The sequence below is a fragment of the Sesamum indicum genome, linkage group LG3, assembly GCF_000512975.1.
Source record: "Sesamum indicum cultivar Zhongzhi No. 13 linkage group LG3, S_indicum_v1.0, whole genome shotgun sequence".
Lineage (NCBI taxonomy): Eukaryota > Viridiplantae > Streptophyta > Magnoliopsida > Lamiales > Pedaliaceae > Sesamum > Sesamum indicum.
In genome coordinates this window covers 13221395-13239357 of record NC_026147.1, presented here as the reverse complement: position 1 = coordinate 13239357, position 17963 = coordinate 13221395, and the positions used below count along the sequence as shown (strand labels likewise).

General features: G+C 30.0%; 4 protein-coding genes across 4 annotated transcripts; all 4 read left to right on the top strand.

Annotated features, from left to right (window-relative positions):
- Positions 2814 to 3827, top strand: LOC105158243. The gene is made up of 3 exons (XM_011074918.2): positions 2814 to 2958; positions 3132 to 3449; positions 3636 to 3827. The coding sequence occupies exons 1-3, from the start codon at positions 2889 to 2891 to the stop codon at positions 3761 to 3763; spliced, it is 516 nt and encodes a 171-aa protein (XP_011073220.1). The 5' UTR covers positions 2814 to 2888; the 3' UTR covers positions 3764 to 3827.
- LOC105158233 lies at positions 7525 to 8633 on the top strand. Its single transcript, XM_011074908.2, has 3 exons — positions 7525 to 7682; positions 7854 to 8171; positions 8420 to 8633. The coding sequence occupies exons 1-3, from the start codon at positions 7613 to 7615 to the stop codon at positions 8545 to 8547; spliced, it is 516 nt and encodes a 171-aa protein (XP_011073210.1). The 5' UTR covers positions 7525 to 7612; the 3' UTR covers positions 8548 to 8633.
- Positions 10993 to 12166, top strand: LOC105158234. The gene is made up of 3 exons (XM_011074909.2): positions 10993 to 11157; positions 11330 to 11647; positions 11895 to 12166. Exons 1-3 carry the CDS (start codon positions 11088 to 11090, stop codon positions 12020 to 12022), a joined length of 516 nt encoding a protein of 171 aa, XP_011073211.1. The 5' UTR covers positions 10993 to 11087; the 3' UTR covers positions 12023 to 12166.
- On the top strand, positions 14809 to 15861 carry LOC105158235. The gene is made up of 3 exons (XM_011074910.2): positions 14809 to 14947; positions 15118 to 15435; positions 15663 to 15861. Exons 1-3 carry the CDS (start codon positions 14878 to 14880, stop codon positions 15788 to 15790), a joined length of 516 nt encoding a protein of 171 aa, XP_011073212.1. The 5' UTR covers positions 14809 to 14877; the 3' UTR covers positions 15791 to 15861.

Below are 17963 nucleotides of genomic sequence, written 5' to 3'. Positions count from 1 at the left end.
GCAAAATCTTCTTCTTCTTCTTCTTCTACGATTTACCTTTTAGTAGGAGAAGGGAACAACTACGTTTGTTGTTTTACACCCAAATTTAGATGATTTTCTTCAAATTGTGCTATAATAACACCTTACCCCCGAGAAAGTAAAAAGAAATAGAAAGAACAAAAATAGTATTTTTTGGAGTTGATTAAACTTAAACCCCTTTTGAAAATGTGAAATATACCTTTTTCCCTCAAAAAGTTCTGAAATTATAGTTACACCTCTCTAAAAATTCTCCGTTTATACTTGATCCTCTTCTGGATAAAAAATATCAACGTTAGCAAAAAAAATACATAAAATTTTTAATTTTACCCTTCATATAACATTTTCGTGTATGTTTTTGTACTTAAATGAATAAATATAATATATATACATATATAATGTGGTTAACATCATTACATTTTTTCCCTTATAGGTACAAATTATTACATAAAAATATTAAATAAAGGGTAAAATAAAAATTTATGTAAATTTTTTACTAACTTCAGCATTATTCATCCAAACCATAACTAAATGAGTAAAGTGTAAACGGTGAATTTTCGAAAAGGTTGTAACTGTAATTTTGAAATTTTTTAGACAAAAAGATAATTTTGCATTTTTAGAGGTAGTGTAAGTGTAATTAACTATCTCTTTTGTTTTCCATTAGCACAAATCTGGTTTTTGAATTTTCAACTTTCTTATGATTTTACATAATTTATAACCTACCTGCGCCTTAGATTTTTCTTAAGTGGAAAGCCATGAAATTTTCATTACAGAAAAAATCAAACAAAGAATAGAGCCCACTTACAGACTTCTAATAAATGCGAGCTCAACAAAAAAAACCACCAAACAATGAACACAGTACTAAAAATTGCAGTCAACGGTAGGCGACGAGCGCCTTTCAATATCCCATATATGCATTCCGCCATATTTATCGTCAGAATTCCGAATCAACATCCACCATCATGAGATGCTGTCCATTTTTCCTTGTTGATCCTATCTAACCACTGAAACGCTTCTAGTTTCTGGCTCTCTATCTCTTCCATAATGCGATTGAATTATCTGATCTGATGTTCAGAGCCAACTTTCCAACAAAAATCCTTCAACACAACATTTTTGTGTTTACTGTTGAAATTGGAACACACATGCCGCAAGCAATACCGGTGCATGCCGTTAGGTGGTATGAAATCCGGACATTCACGTACAGCTCTGGTGATACCAGCATGGCGATCAGAAATAAGGCAGATACCCCGTCGCTCCTGTATAATGTGTCTGCTCAATTGTCTAAGAAACTATTTCCAAGATAAATATGATTCTTCATCGACAATTGTAAAAGCAAGAGGGAGTACCTGTTGATTTCCATCCATGGCAACGACAATCAACATCTTGTGCTTGTACTTTGCATATAGATTGGTCCCATCTACACTGATAAGTTTGCGATAGTCTTGGAACTCTTCCATACACGGCTTGGACCCCCAGAATACATATCCTATCATATATGCACCGGTTGATGTGTCGCGGGCTTTGTGTTGCCATTCAACAATCGTTCCTGGATTATATTTTTGGAGAGCTCCCAAGTATTTGGGTAGCTTTTGAACGGAGCTCTCCCATGTACCATAAATCATCTCGCGTGCCATCTTCAAACTGTACCATGCCTTTTGGTATGGTATATCGTATCCGGTATGGTCTTTCACAGTCTGGATGACATGCTTTATTCCGTACGACGGGTTGCATTTTACCTGTCCTAACAGTAAAGACGCAACATAAACCCTATCCAAATTACCATGTTTGAAGGACATTTGATTCAATATACATGTATGGTCCCCTCCATATTTTGTTATTGTCCACCTTCCAATTTTTTGTTTGAAAATGCCTCGCAGCTCCCATCTACACCACATATCGGAAAAAAATAAACACGAATCAGTCGAATATTTTTTGCCCATTCTTATACATATACGAAATATATATATATATATATATATACCTTCGCTGCTATGCTTACACAATTCGTTCCACTTGGCCTTCGAATTCTCAGCTACCCAATACTTGCGTCGGCCATATCGTATCGAGTGATCCTTCACTGCCTCGATTAAAACTTCTTTATTTTTGAAAAGCATTCCCATATCAAGTGTGCCTTCGTTTTTGTCATAAAAATTTGCATATTTCAAGTTCGGTACATCAATGGAATCCACTGATACCTCCGAGAATGTTTGTTCGGAAAATTATATAGAGCGGTAAAATATTTGCTAAGTAGTTCGATTTGGCATAGCTGGTTGAGAGGATGTTGACGTAGCTTGTACAAAATTTTCGGCCACAACATTTAAAATCACGACTCGTCATGTTTTTATTATAATATTAAATAAAACTATAATAATATTTTTTTTAAATAATAAAATATTAAATGACTCTGGAATACACTATCCCATGAATTAGGATCACTGAGACGTATGATTATGCATGATAAATAATTTTATTATACCTAATCAAATGAACTAAATGGGGCTTCAGTGATTTGGTCTTAAAAATTTCTTCTTGAAAATTTTGAGATCAAATTTTAGGTGTATATTTGTTTAAAAACAATACACAAAATTTCTTATAGCCTTCTCAATATAGAAATTCGCCAGTTACCCTATTTTTAAGGACATACATATAGCTTTTGTGGTTTAGAGGATTCAAAGACTTTGTATTTTTTTTCAACTAAATTTTTGTGACCACAAAAATTTCCTCCCTCCCCCTCTCTCCCTCTTCTTTATTGTATATAAAGAAATTGTCGCATCCAATATTTCCATCACATCAGAAAATCTCCAACACCTCCACCCCCAAAAAAAAAGGAAAACAAAAGGCAAAGAAAAGAAACCCCACATCAAAAGGAAATAATGGGTTCTTCAATGAAATTATCATTGATTCTCTTCTTTACTTGCTCTCTCTTCGTTCAGGGAACACTAGGTATGCCTTCCATATAAATTCATATATTGTGTTATATTCTCTATCATTTTGATTCTCATAATAATAACAATAAATCTGTTTTAATTTTTTACATAAAGGTAGACATACATACATATTATACTTTCTTTTGTAATAATATGATTGAATATTTTTGTACTTTTTGTTTTGTACAGCGGACGTGATTTGTGAGAATTTACCTGCAAACTTGTGTTCTTTTGCGATTGCATCATCTGGGAAGAGGTGTGTGTTGGAGTGCCATAAAAATACACAAGAAAAAAAGTGTAAGTCATTAGAGGTTGTGGTGGAGAAATTATCTGGATACATTGAGACAGAACAATGCGTGAAAGCGTGCGGTGTTTGCCGTGAATCCGTCGGAATATCCTCCGACGTCTTTCTCTCATCGGAGTTCACTGCCCATCTATGTTCTCCTGCTTGCTACCATAACTGCCCTAACATTGTCGACCTCTTTTTCAATCTTGCTGCCAGTGAAGGTAATTTTCTATAATTATTCCATATAAAAAATATTACTTAGTAATCTCTTTTTATTAATATACCTTGCTTGTGTATTCCGTATTTCTTGAAGCATAATCAAAGCATATATTCAATGATTTGTTTTTTGCAACACACATGGCCCCAAGATTCGATCATTAACTAAATAGATGCTATAAATTGTGTAGGAGTATCTTTGCCAACTCTTTGCAAGAATCAAGAAGAGAATCATCGAGCCATGTTGGCAATTTTGAGTCATGACGGCGTCACCCCTGGGCCGGTTGCTGCTCCTCTTGCTGCTCCTACATCTTTGTAATTTTTGTAATCAAAGACTATAAATTCAATTGTAAACTCATCATTCATTAATTTTTATGAAGATATGATTAATAAACTTTAGAAAATTTAGTCTGAATTAAAATGATGAGTGTATTTTTTATATATATAAAATAATATTTTTGATGTGATTGATCACATATTATCAAATTTGATTCGAGCAAAATCTTCTTCTTCTTCTTCTTTTTCTACGATTTACCTTTTAGTAGAAGAAGGGAACAACTACATTTGTAGTTTTACACCCAAATTTAGTTGATTTTCTTCAAATTGTGCTATAATAACACCTCGCCCCCGAGAAAGTAAAAGGAAAGAGACAGAACAAAAAATTGTATTTCTTGGAGTTGATTATACTTAAACTCCTTTTGAAAATGTGAAATATACCTTTTTCCTTGAAAAAGTTCTGAAATTACAGTTACACCTCTCTGAAAATTCTCTGTTGACACTGGATAAAAAATGTCCACATTAGCAAAAAAATGCATAAAATTTTTAATTTTGCCCTTTATATAACATTTTCTGTACGTTTTTGTACTTAAATGAATAAATATAATATATATACATATATAATGTGGTTAACATCATTACATTTTTTCCCTTATAGGTACAAATTATTACATAAAAATATTAAATAAAGGGTAAAATAAAAATTTATGTAAATTTTTACTAACTTCAGCATTATTTGTCCAAACCATAACTAAATGAATCAAGTGTAAAAGGTGAATTTTCAAAAAGATTGTAACTATAATTTTGTAATTTTTGTAGACAAAAAGATAATTTCTTATTTTTAGAGGTACTGTAGTGTAATTAACTATCTCTTTTGTTTTCCATTAGCACAAATCTGGTTTTTGAATTTTGAACTTTCTTATGATTTTACATAATTTATAACCTACCTGCGCCATAGTTTTTTCTTAAGTGGAAAAGCCATGAAATTTTCATTACAGAAAAAATCAAACAAAGAGAGCCCACTTACAGACTTCTAATAAATGCGAGCTCAACAAAAAAAACCACCAAACAATGAACACAGTACTAAAAAAAAATTATTAGCTACAATACTAATAATTATGACTAAAAATTATAATAAATGATTATTTTAACTATGGTCAAACAATAATTCAGAAAACTAGCTTTTCTATCATGAAAAAATTGTTTGCCACGGTTAAGAGATATGGTCAAAATATTTGCCACCTTCGCAAAAAACCACGGCCACCAACCATTGTGTGACCGTAGTCAATAACTATTTGCTACAACTATTTATTATTAACTATAATTAAAGCACAAACATGATTCACGCTTAAGCATTACCAACCATGAAAACAAACCAACCTTTCAACTTTGCTATAACACTTTAATAAGCAAAATTATCAAAAAGATTAAATATTGCCTCACTAATAAAAAAGAATTATTATTTAAGTTTCTTTGAATTATTATCGAGTTTTAAAAAATTACGCTTGAATTTGGTTTGATTCTTAATATAATTGAGCGGGCTTATTGCAATTCTAGTCCTGTCTCTATAAGGGGTTGACAATTTTGGAATTGAAAATTTTGGTCCTCTAATTTTGGAGTTGTCAATTTTGGTCCTATAAATTTTAAATATTCACAATTTTGATTTTTCAGTCCATTTTATGACCATTTTGCCCTTCTAGTTAAAAATTAACCATAGTCCACTACATGCTTCAAGTTAGGCCCAGCATGTTTTTGAAATAAATTAAGTCCTCATAAATTTATACTTTTTTTCGACTGCCTTATTTTTCGGTATTCAAAATCCTCGATTTTACGAACTTCCTCCAACCACACTACCCCAACAGATGGTTCTCAGGTACTTGACTCCTTCAACAACAAACAACACAACTTTATTTCGTTTCCTACCTTAGGAAGTACTCCAATAGAGACTTAATAAAATTTTGGACAACAAATTGGATAAAAACCTTACTTTTATTGAAGCATATGGAATATTACATAAAATATTATTTTCTCAGTTGGAGGAGAGAACTGTTTGGTCTCTCATATGAAAGAGGACTTGACTCGTTGGGGAAACTCCCATAAAACTGAGAATTAAAAACTACAAAGACTTAAAAGCTTAAACTATTATGCTTTGAAGAATTTGAGAAAATTTCTCATGATCCCCATCCGCTTCTTGCTTCTTTATTTATAAGCGTCCGCGGTTTTCAAATCCAGACTCCAAACTTGTTTTTAGATAACGTCACTGTGTCCATATATACACTCGTCGTAACATATATACACACATAATACTAATAATAAAATAAATTACATCCCATGAAACATAACAGTTAAAATGTTTCCCAACCCAATAGCATTTGGAAAAATATGGAGGAGGTGGAGGCAATCTTGTTTCTGGCATTGACTCACTTTCCACAGTGAAAGTTGTAGGTAGACCCTGAGGGCAAGTGCATGTAACATTGCATAAAATGTCCCTTAGGGAATACCTCCAATCATTTGGCCTTCAAGTTTTTTTGTCCAAGATTTTGAGTCCAAAATTTTGGTATATATGTATGTAATGCATATTTTGGTGTTTTCAAATTTAACGAAACAAAAAAAATATTACAAATGAATATTTTAATCTAATTAAATATTTTGTGGGTATAATATCTGTATTGAAATTTTTTACTTTTTAATTCAAGGATGTGATTTTCAGTTTTGACAACTTCGGAGGTGGAACTTGACACTTTGATCTCCTCCAGTATTGATTTAGGCCTTCAATAATGTTAATCCGAGTGTCTTTTTGATTTATTCTCATATTAAATATGAGAATATTTTGATCTCTACAACGAACACTTTCACTATGTTTGTTTTTATTTTCAAATTATCTCCAAGATGAGTCAAAACATACCCAATATTTTGCCATCATACAGAAACACCTTATCTGAGTATTTTTTACTATTTTAGCATAAATACATACATAAATATATATACACACATTAAATAAATATATATATATATATAAAAGACATGATTAGACAATTAACAGTAATTTTTGTCTCCCATAAGATAATATTAAACATACAATAGTTATTTTAAATTATCTCCAAAAATAAATCCAAACATACATATTATCTCTAATGCACATTTATTTATTTTCGGTTTTTCTCTCTATCTTCAAAAAACATAACAAAACATTCAAAAAACGAATCCAAACACTATGTTTGATTTTTTTTCTTGAACGTTGTGGATCTTCCTTAGATTGTGCTAGAGAGGATTTTGAAAATTTTTTAATGTTTTCTTGCTTGTGTCTTCAGTACCTATTTCTTCAATTGTGTTTTCACTTATCTTCTTTTCTCTTGATTTGTCTTTATTTGTGTATTTGAGTTATGTATCTTCATTTATTTATTTGCCTCTTGGCTTGTGTGTTCTTTTGCACCTTAAATTATCTCGAGAGTCGTATCTTCAATTATTTGACGACGTTATGCAATTTGACAAGTCCTTGACGATTTGTTTGGCATTAATTTATTTTTTTAATCACAAAATATTATCTAAAATTACTAAATTATTGTTATTTGCTTCCAAATTAAATTACCAAAAAAACACCTAATAAAAAATTAATAGCATTCTAAATATAGAAATTGAACGGTTATCCTTATTTTAATGACATACATATGAATTTTGTGGGCTAGAGGATTTCAAGACTTTGTATACTGTTTCTCAATTAAATTTGTGAGGTCAATTTTTTTTTTTCTCTCATTCTCTCTATCTTTTTATCACCATAAATAATGAAGCTGTCCCATACAACATTTCCATCACAACCAAAAATCTCCGACACCCCTCCCCCACCCCAAAAACGAAGACAAGAAAGAAAAGAAACCCGACGTTAAAAGAAATAATGGGTTCTTCAATGAAATTATCATTGATCCTTTTCTTTACTTGCTCTCTCTTTGTTCAAAACACACTAGGTATGCGTTCAATGTAAATTTAAATATTGAGATATATTTTTTTATTATTTTGAATTTCATAATGACGAGATAAATGTGTTATTATACGTATTAATTTTGTACATATATGCATATTATACTTTCATTTTTAATCACACGATTGATTATTTGTCTTAATTTTTGTTTTGACAGCAAACGTGATTTGTGAAAATTTGCCCACAAATCTGTGTTCTTTTGCCATTGCATCATCAGGAAAGAGGTGTGTGTTGGAGAACCACAAAAGTCCACAAGGTAAAACATGTAAGACATCAGAGGTTGTGGTGGAGAAATTATCTGGATACATTGAGACAGATCAATGCGTGAATGCATGCGGTGTTTGCCGTGAATCTTTTGGAATATCCTCCGATGCCTTTCTCTCATCAGAGTTCACTGCCCATCTCTGTTCTTCAGCTTGCTTCCAGAACTGTCCTAACATTGTCGACCTCTTTTTCAACCTTGCTGCCAGCGAAGGTAATTACCTTTAATTATTCCATATTAAATATTAATTATCAATCTTTTTTGTTATACCTTTCTGGTTCATTGTGAATTTCTTAAAGCTTAATTAAAGCATATACTCGGTCATTTATTTTTTATGACACACATGCATTCAAGATTTGAATACGAGGTCTCTATAGAGAAGTCTTGTATCTGAATTATTGAGTTGTCCTTTGGGTTCATATATTTGATCATTAATTGTATAGTTTTTATAAATTGTGTAGGAGTATCTTTGCCAACTCTTTGTAAGAATCAAGAAGAGAATCATAGAGCCCTGTTGACAATTTTGAGCCGTGGTGGTGTCACCCCTGGTCCAGTAGCTGCTCCTCTTGCTGCTCCTACATCTTTATAATTTTTGTAATAAAAGATTATAAATTTAATTGTAAACTCATCATTCATTAATTTTTATAGCGATATTAGTCATAAATTTATGGAAAATTTAGTCTGAATTAGAATGATAAAATCAAGTTAATTATAATAGTGAATGTATTTTTTATAATATATAATAATATTTTTTAATATGATTGATCATATACTATCAAATTTGATTCGAGCAAAATATTCTTACGATTTTACAAAAATTATGACCTAGCTACCTGTTCCGTGCCCATATTCCGTGCATCCTCAATCCCACGTCCTAAACCACTATCCCACATTGAAGAGTATGCGGACGTCGTCCCCTACCACCACCTCTGGCGACCGATCCCTTTTCTAATCAGTACTCCGACTCGCCGCCACAAACACATATATGAAATTTTCAAGAAAAGTACAATTAAATTATTTTTCTTTAAGTAAGACTAATGAACTATTATTAAATGAAATAAATCGATTACAATTACAATTATTTCTATCGACACATAATAAAGAGTATTACAATAATCATATTCTATTTGATAACAGTAGACAACAACGCATACTATGTTGCAAACAACAACTCATACTATGCAATAGACAGCATTCCATGCACATGGCAAGGTTCGAACCCATGACTCCTGTGATCATAGGGCCACAACTCCGCCAACTGAACTAGACATCATTGACAGTACAATTAATTATATAGCAAAAAAGTTTTCACTTTAAACCCCCATCTTCTTCTTCTTCTTCTTCTTTTTTTTTTTGAACAACAAAATTATATCGATTCAATCAATACGTCAATATTATTAAAAATAATAATAAATTATTTCGATTTATTTAATACATCAATATGATTAGTACAATAATAAATTACAATAACCCAATAACTTATAGAAAATGAGATTAAAAAAATAAAAAAAAAGCCCGTTTACACCACTATACTTTAATGAACAAAATTGTCAAAGAGATTATATATTGCCTCACTAACAAAAAAGAATTATTATTTCTCTGTTGGGAATTGGGAATTGAGACTGAAGGAGAAAATTTACAATGTTGACCAACTTTATTACAATACATTTCAAATTGATTAAAAAATGTTTAAGTAACAATGAAATCAATGCTATAACTATAAATTAGAAATGGTCATTGGAAGCCAGTAATGAAAAGAGAGAACACTTTTTGAGAAATCATAATCAGAAACTCTGATGAACAATTCAATCACTTCTCTCTCTAGAAGAGGAAAATTAATCCATTTAAAATTGAAGGTCCAATCAGGACAGTAAATTATTTTAGTCACGTCCACAATATTATTATTTAAATTTATTTGAATTCTTATCGAGTTTTAAAAATTGTATTTGAATTTGATTTAATTTTTGATAAAATTATGCTCAAACGAGCTTTTTAATTGATTAAACACGAGTAGAACATGAATAATTGGTATCTTTAAGTAAATATTTTCGAATCGAGCTCTAGCTGAGCTTGAAAAGTTACCAATTTTTTTTTTTTGGTTCCAATTTAATTTCTTAAGTTTAACAAATCAAATTCAAACGAGCTTTTATCATCGATATTCAACGAGAATTATTTGATTGGAGCAATATGTACTATCAATCAGCCAAGTGTCAGTAAAGTGATATGTGTGTGACTTTACTCTTTTGCTTCTTTAGTGGTGCAACTTTTTTTTTTTTTTTTTGAAGTAAGAGCGATAAATTATTATTAATTGAAATAAATTAATTTTAATTACAATCATTCATGTCAACATTAATATCTAACAAAAATCATTACAACAATCATATCATTTTTGAACAACACCTACTATTACAATAAACAACAACTCCTATGTGTGTAATGCAAATTTTTGTGTTTTTTAATTTAACGAAACAAAAAAATATTAGAAATGAATATTTTGATCTTTCTTTATTTGTACTAGAGAGGATTTTGAAATTTTTTGAATACTTTCTTAATTGTGTCTTCAGTACTTGTATCTTCAATTGTGTTTTTATTTGTCTTCTTTTCTCTTAACTTGTCTTTACTTGTGTCCTTGAGTTATATATCTTCACGTATTTATTTGCCGCTTTGCACCTTGAATTGTTATAGGCTGGAAGACTTTGTTATATTTATTTTACGATGTTACGCAATTTGAATAGTCTTTTACGATCCGTTTGGCATTAATTTATTTTTTAAACCACAAAATGTAATCTAAAATTACCAAATTATTGTTATTTACTTCCAATTAAATGACCCAAAAACACTTAAAAAAATTAATAGCATTCTAAATATAGAAATTGAACGGTTATCCTCATTTTAATGACATACATATGAATTTTGTGGGCTAGAGGATTTCAAGACTTTGTATACTGTTTCTCAATTAAATTTGTGAGGTCAATGTTTTTTTTCTCTCATTCTCTCTATCTTTTCATCACCATAAATAATGAAGTTGTCCCATACAACATTTCCATCACAACCAAAAATCTCCGACACCCCTCCCCCACCCCAAAAACGAAGACAAGAAAGAAAAGAAACCCGACGTTAAAAGAAATAATGGGTTCTTCAATGAAATTATCATTGATCCTTTTCTTTACTTGCTCTCTCTTTGTTCAAAACACACTAGGTATGCGTTCAATGTAAATTTAAATATTGAGATATATTTTCTATTATTATGATTCTCGTAATGATGACGATAAATGTGTAATTATACGTATTAATTTTATACATATAAGCATATTATATTTTCATTTATAATAATATGATTGATTATTTGTCTTAATTTTTACTTTGTACAGCAAACGTGATTTGTGAGAATTTGCCCACAAATATGTGTTCTTTTGCCATTGCATCATCGGGAAAGAGGTGTGTGTTGGAGAACCACAAAAGTCCACAAGGTAAAACATGTAAGACATCAGAAGTTGTGGTGGAGAAATTATCTGGATACATTGAGACAGATCAGTGCGTGAATGCATGCGGTGTTTGCCGTGAAGCCGTTGGAATATCCTCCGATGCCTTTCTCTCATCAGAGTTCACTGCCCATCTCTGTTCTCCTGCTTGCTTCCATAACTGCCCTAACATTGTCGACCTCTTTTTCAACCTTGCTGCCAGCGAAGGTAATTACCTTTAATTATTCCATATTAAATATTAATTATCAATCTTTTTTGTTATACCTTTCTGGTTTATTGCGGATATCTTAAAGCTTAATTAAACGATATGCTCGGTCATTTATTTTTTATGACACACATGCATTCAAGATTCGAATACGAGGTCTCTATAGAGAAGTCTTGTATCTGAATCATTGAGTTATCCTTTGGATTCATATATTTGATCATAATTGTATAGTTTTTATAAATTGTGTAGGAGTATCTTTGCCAACTCTTTGTAAGAATCAAGAAGAGAATCATAGAGCCCTGTTGACAATTTTGAGCCGTGGTGGTGTCACCCCTGGTCCGGTAGCTGCTCCTCTTGCTGCTCCTACATCTTTATAATTTTTGTAATAAAAGATTAAAGATTCAATTGTAAGCTCATCATTCATTAACTTTTATGGCGATATTAGTCATAAATTTATAGAAAATTTAGTCGGAATTTGAATGATGAAATCAAGTTAATTATATAGTGAGTGTATTTTTTAATTTTTTTTTTTGCATTATTTAACATTTCCCTGTATGTTAACAAAAAAAAATTATATAAATTTTTTATTTTTTCCATTATTTAATATTTTTCTGTATATTTTTATACTATAGAGGGATAAATGTAATATACATATATATAGGATGACATCAAAATCATTACATCTTTCCTGTTATAAATATAAAATTATTACAATGGAATGTTAAATAAATGGTAAAATTAAAAATTTATGTAATACTTTTACTAACATTAGGATTTTTTATCCAATTCATAAAGAAAGGGGTTAGGTGTGAACGGTTAATTTTTGTACAATTCTAAAATTTCTTTCGGCAAAAATATAATTTTATATTTTCAAAGGGATCTAAAACGTAATTAACAATCTCTTGCATGTTCTTTTTTATTTTCCCTTGGCATAAATTCTGGTTTTTGAATTTTGAACTTATGAATTTACAAAATTTATAACCTACCTACACCAAAAGTGACAAATAACGTGATAAAAAATATTCGACATCAGTAATAATTCAAAATTTGAGACAAAAGAAAATTAAAAAAATATCATCAATTGAATTAAATTTGAAGTACTATACGAGAATAATTGGGTAAAATTCATTGATATATTATTTTATTGAAATTATCTATTTTTTATTTCTAAAAGGTTGAATATATAAAAAAAAAAAAATTGATATGTGTATTCTGAATTCTAACTAATTAAAAATGCGATGATATTTTGGCCAAATGTTGACATATCTTGCCATAAATAAGTAATAATCACGATAAATTGAAATTATTGTTGTTTTATAGAATTTTTTTTACTTTTTTCATTATATCGCAAAAAAGCGCCATGAATTCAAAATATTGTCACCATAGTTCTATAAGTATTTATTCTATCTTAAAATTTATATAGAAAAATAAATGACTGTCGTCGCACAATAAACAAACAAGCACTCTTCCTAATTAATTGATTTTGATCAAAACACATAGGAAATTTTTCATAAGAGTACAGTTAATTATATAGCAATAAAAAGTTTTCAATTTAGACCCCATTTTTTTTTTTTTTTACCAACAATAAGTTATATCGATTCAACCAATACAATATGACTAAAAATAATAACAAATTACATCGACACAATTAATAGACTCACATAAAGAGAGAGAAATTCTCAGATGTCCGATCGAACTCGAACTCATGACCTCAAACATGTTCATGAGACTTCAATCTTAAAATTTTCAATCAATTCCATTAGAAATTTTTAAAAGAGCGTGCTGCTATAAATATTTTTATACCACGAATTCAAGACCTTAATCAATTACAGAATTTCTAAAATATAGATAATATTAAAAAATAATATATCACATCACTACTTGATTAAACTAAAAGTTTCGAATTGATGACTATATGAAATTCAAAGCGACAGAGTTCATATCGCCTTTCCTATATCTCTTTTTCTTTTGTTTTTTTACCACGATGTCATTTAGATTTAAATATGAGTTTATGGAGATGAAAGGTTGGTTTTGTTTGTCCTTGCCTATAAAGAGGTGTGTGGAATAAAATAGGTTTTAGAGTTTGAATTCACTTGCTTTTGGGTGGTGCATGGTTGGGTGTAAATTGGCTTGGGAGTATGTCGTAAAGAGAGTCAAACTAGTTGCCTTGGACAGAATCTGGTGTGGGTATTACATTTTGGCCTTGAAGATTTCTTGTTGAAGATTTTGAGTTCAAATTTTCGATGTAAATATGTAATGCAAATTTTCATGTTTCTGAATTTAATGAAACAAGAAAATATTATAAATGAATATTTTGATTTAATTAAATATATGTGTGTACAAAATTTCTACTTGAAATCATTTACTCCACTTCAAGGATGCGGTCTTCGATTTTGGCAACTTTCGATGTGGAACTTGATGCATTGATGTTGACTTGGATCTTCAATAACGTTAATCGAGGGTCTTTTGACTTATTCTCAAATTAAATATTGAAATTTTTTTTATCTATACAATCAATACTTTGATTTTTTCTTAAACGTCGTGGATCTTCCTAGATTATGCCAGAGAGGATTTTGGGACGTCTTGAATACTTTTTAGCTTGTGTCTTAACTTGTATCTTCATTGTGTTTCTGTTTGTGTTTTCTTTTCTCTTGATTTATATTCACTTGTATCTTTACTTGTTTTCTTGTCTCTTGTCTTGTGTCTTTATTCGCCCCTTGTATTCTCTTGGGTCATGTCTTTAACTATTGAAAAAGCACCCCTATCATTATAGGATAGAAGACTTTGTCATATTTACTGGATGATGCTACGCAATTTAATTGGTCTTTCATGATATATTTGACATTAATTTATTCTTTTAATCACAAGATGTGATCTAGAATTGAAATTATTGGTATTTGCTTTCAATTTTTTTTTAAAAAAAGAGCCTAAAACATTTTTATAGCATTCTCAATATAGAAATTGACCGATTATCGTATTTGAAGGACATACATATGAATATTGTGGTTTGGAGAGTTTCAAGGCGTTGTATTCTGTTTCTCAATTAAGTTTGTGAGGTCAAAAAGGTATCCCCTCATTCTCTCTATCTCTACATCAGCTTATATAAAAAAGTTGCCCCATCCAATATTTTCATCACATCAAAAAATCTCCAACACCCCCACCCCCACCCCCCACCCCCCCAAAAAAAAAAAGCAAGAGCAAAGAAAAGGGAACCTTACATCAGAAGAAAATAATGGGTTTTTCAATGAAATTATCATTGGTCCTCTTCTTTACTTGCTCTCTGTTCGTGCAAAGAACACTAGGTATCCCTTCCATGTACATTTAAATATTGAATTATATTTTTGTACCATTTTGATTCTCATATAATGACAATAAATATGTCATAATATGAGTTAATTTTATACATATATAGGTATTATACTTTCTTTTCTAATAATATGAGTGAATACTTTTTTCTTTTTCTTTCTTTCAGGGGATGTGATTTGTGAGAATTTGCCCACAAACTTGTGTTCTTTCGCGATTGCATCGTCTGGGAAGAGGTGTGTGTTGGAGAATTGCAAAAATACACAAGAAAAAAAGTGTAAGACATCAGAGGTTGTGGTGGAGAAATTATCTGGATATATTGAGACAGATCAGTGTGTGAATGCGTGTGGAGTTTGTCGTGAATCAGTCGGAATATCCTCCGATGCCTTTCTCTCATCAAAGTTCACTGCCCATCTCTGTTCTCCTGCTTGCTTCCATAACTGCCCTAACATTGTCGACCTCTTTGTCAATCTTGCTGCCAGCGAAGGTAATTATCTTTATTAGTCTTTTTTTTATTATACCTAGCTTGTTTATTACGGATATCTTGAAACAAATCAAACCATATATTGTATCATTTATTTTTTTAAACATACTTTCACCCAAGATTCAAAAATGAGACCTCTCATATAGACGTCTTATGCTTGAATCATTGGATTGTTCTTTGAAAACACATATATTCGATCATTGATTAAATACACATTATAAATTGTGTAGGAGTTTCTTTATCAACTCTCTGCAAGAATCAAGAAGAGATTCATCGATCCATGTTGGCAATTTTGAGCCATGGCGACGTTACCCCTGGTCCAGTAGCTGCTCCTCATGCTGCTCCTACATCTTTATAATTCTTGTAATCAAAAATTATAAATTCAACTGTAAACTCATCATTCATTTATTCATTTAATATTTATGGAGATATTATTAATAAATTTATGGAAAATTTAGTCTGAATTAATCAGAATGATGAAATCAAGTTACTTATATAAGGAGTGTATTTTTATAATATATAAATTAATATTTTTTGATATGATTGATCACATATTATCAAATTTGATTCGACCAAAATATTCTTCTTTATTCTTTTACGATTAACCTTTTAGTAGAAGCAGCAAACAATTGTATTTGTTGTTTCACACCCAAATTTCGATTGATTTTCTTCAAATTATGCTGTAATAATACCTCGCCCCCTCAAAAAGAAAAAGAAAGAACAAAAAAAAGTATTTTTTTTAGGGTTAATTACACTTAGATCCCCTCTAAAAATGCAAAATTATACTTCTCCCAAAAATATTTAAAATTACACTTATATCCTTTTCGAGAATTTTCTATTTACACATGACTCCTTTCTGGTTTAAAGTACTGATGTTAACAAAAAAGATTACATATTTTTTTTAATTTTGCCCCATCATTTAACATTCATCTTGTACATTTATGTACTTATAAAGAGATAAATACAATATATATATAGGATGTGGTGTACATCATTATATTTTTTCACTTAGAATTACAAAAATTATTACATGAGATTGCTAAATAAATTATATAATTAAAAAATTGTATTTTTATTTACTAACATCAGCATCTTTCGCCCAAATCATAACGAAAGAAGTTAAGTTTAATTTTCAGAGAGATTGTAAGTATAATTTTGGAATTGTTCTAGCAAAAGTATAATTTAGTATTTTTTATAGGAGTATAAGTGTAATTAACTATCTGTCGCATGTGCTTTTTTGTTTTCCATTGGCTTAAATTCTGGTTTTTGAATTTTGAACTTTTTTATCAATTTTACAAAATTTATAACCTACTTATTCTGTCTTAAAATTTACAAGTACTGACTCTGTCTTAAAATTTATAAGTACTTACTGTCTTAAAATTTATACAGAAAAATAATGACTGTCGTCGCACAATAACAAACAACTCTTCCTAATTAATTGATTTTGATCCAAACACACAGGAAATTTTTCATAAGAGTACAGTTATAGCACAAAAGTTTTCAATTTAGACTCTATTTTTTTTTATTAATTAACAATAAATTACATCGATTCGACCAGTATGTTAATATGACTAAAACAACAAATTACAACAATTCATATAAAGTAAGACAAATATCCACACGTCCGATAAAACTCGAACCCATGATTTCATATTTCTTCGTGAGATCTCAACCTTAGCAGTAACAAGAGCTCCTTTACATCACAACGCTTTAATGAACAAACTTATCAAAGAGATTATGTATTTCGTCACTAACAAAAAAAAGTTATTATATATTGCTCAGTTTGGAATTGAGATTTGATTAATCAAAAAATGAAAGTACCAATGAAATCAATGCTGCAACTATTAATGGGAAATGGTCATAGGATGACACTAATGAAAAGAGAAAGAAAGCACGTTTGGAGAAATATAACCAGAAGCCCATGTGAATAATTCAATTAGTTCTCTCTCTAGAAAAGAAAATTTAATCCATCTCAAATTCAAGGTCCAATTAGGGCCGTAGCTGATTTGAGTTGGAGCAAATATATTATTGTTTAAATTTATTTGAATTACTATTCAATTCAAAAAAATTACATTTGAATTTAGTATGATTTTTTATATAATTGAGCTCAGATGAATTTTAATTGAATTAAATACGAGTTATGTTCTAGTAATTTGATATTTCAAGTATATTTTATTATTTTTACAATAATCAAATCAAGTTCACGCCAAGCTCAAAAAGTTTACGAAACAAAAAAATTTGTTCAAATTTGACTTGTTAAGTTTAACAAATCGAGTCAAAAAACGAACTTTTATTATTGATATCGATCAAGTATTAAATTATTTGATTTATCTTACAGCCATAAGTCCAATCAATCGGTCAAGTATCAGTAAGGTGATATGTGTGTGGTGTTACTCTGTTGTTGTTTTCTGCTATAGTGATATGTTTTTATGATGCTTGAATTGTTCGAGTAGGTGATAAGAAAGTCAATTAATTAATTTTTGTAATCTATTGTTAATGATCTTATTCGATATAATGTTATATATAATGAA

Coding starts and splice junctions, on each gene's coding strand:
- LOC105158243 (XM_011074918.2), top strand. CDS start 2,889: ATGGGTTCTTCAATGAAATTATCATTGATTCTCTTCTTTACTTGCTCT. Junction 2,959..3,131: donor CTTCGTTCAGGGAACACTAG/GTATGCCTTCCA, acceptor TGTTTTGTACAG/CGGACGTGATTTGTGAGAAT. Junction 3,450..3,635: donor CAATCTTGCTGCCAGTGAAG/GTAATTTTCTAT, acceptor TAAATTGTGTAG/GAGTATCTTTGCCAACTCTT.
- LOC105158233 (XM_011074908.2), top strand. CDS start 7,613: ATGGGTTCTTCAATGAAATTATCATTGATCCTTTTCTTTACTTGCTCT. Junction 7,683..7,853: donor CTTTGTTCAAAACACACTAG/GTATGCGTTCAA, acceptor TTGTTTTGACAG/CAAACGTGATTTGTGAAAAT. Junction 8,172..8,419: donor CAACCTTGCTGCCAGCGAAG/GTAATTACCTTT, acceptor TAAATTGTGTAG/GAGTATCTTTGCCAACTCTT.
- LOC105158234 (XM_011074909.2), top strand. CDS start 11,088: ATGGGTTCTTCAATGAAATTATCATTGATCCTTTTCTTTACTTGCTCT. Junction 11,158..11,329: donor CTTTGTTCAAAACACACTAG/GTATGCGTTCAA, acceptor TACTTTGTACAG/CAAACGTGATTTGTGAGAAT. Junction 11,648..11,894: donor CAACCTTGCTGCCAGCGAAG/GTAATTACCTTT, acceptor TAAATTGTGTAG/GAGTATCTTTGCCAACTCTT.
- LOC105158235 (XM_011074910.2), top strand. CDS start 14,878: ATGGGTTTTTCAATGAAATTATCATTGGTCCTCTTCTTTACTTGCTCT. Junction 14,948..15,117: donor GTTCGTGCAAAGAACACTAG/GTATCCCTTCCA, acceptor TCTTTCTTTCAG/GGGATGTGATTTGTGAGAAT. Junction 15,436..15,662: donor CAATCTTGCTGCCAGCGAAG/GTAATTATCTTT, acceptor TAAATTGTGTAG/GAGTTTCTTTATCAACTCTC.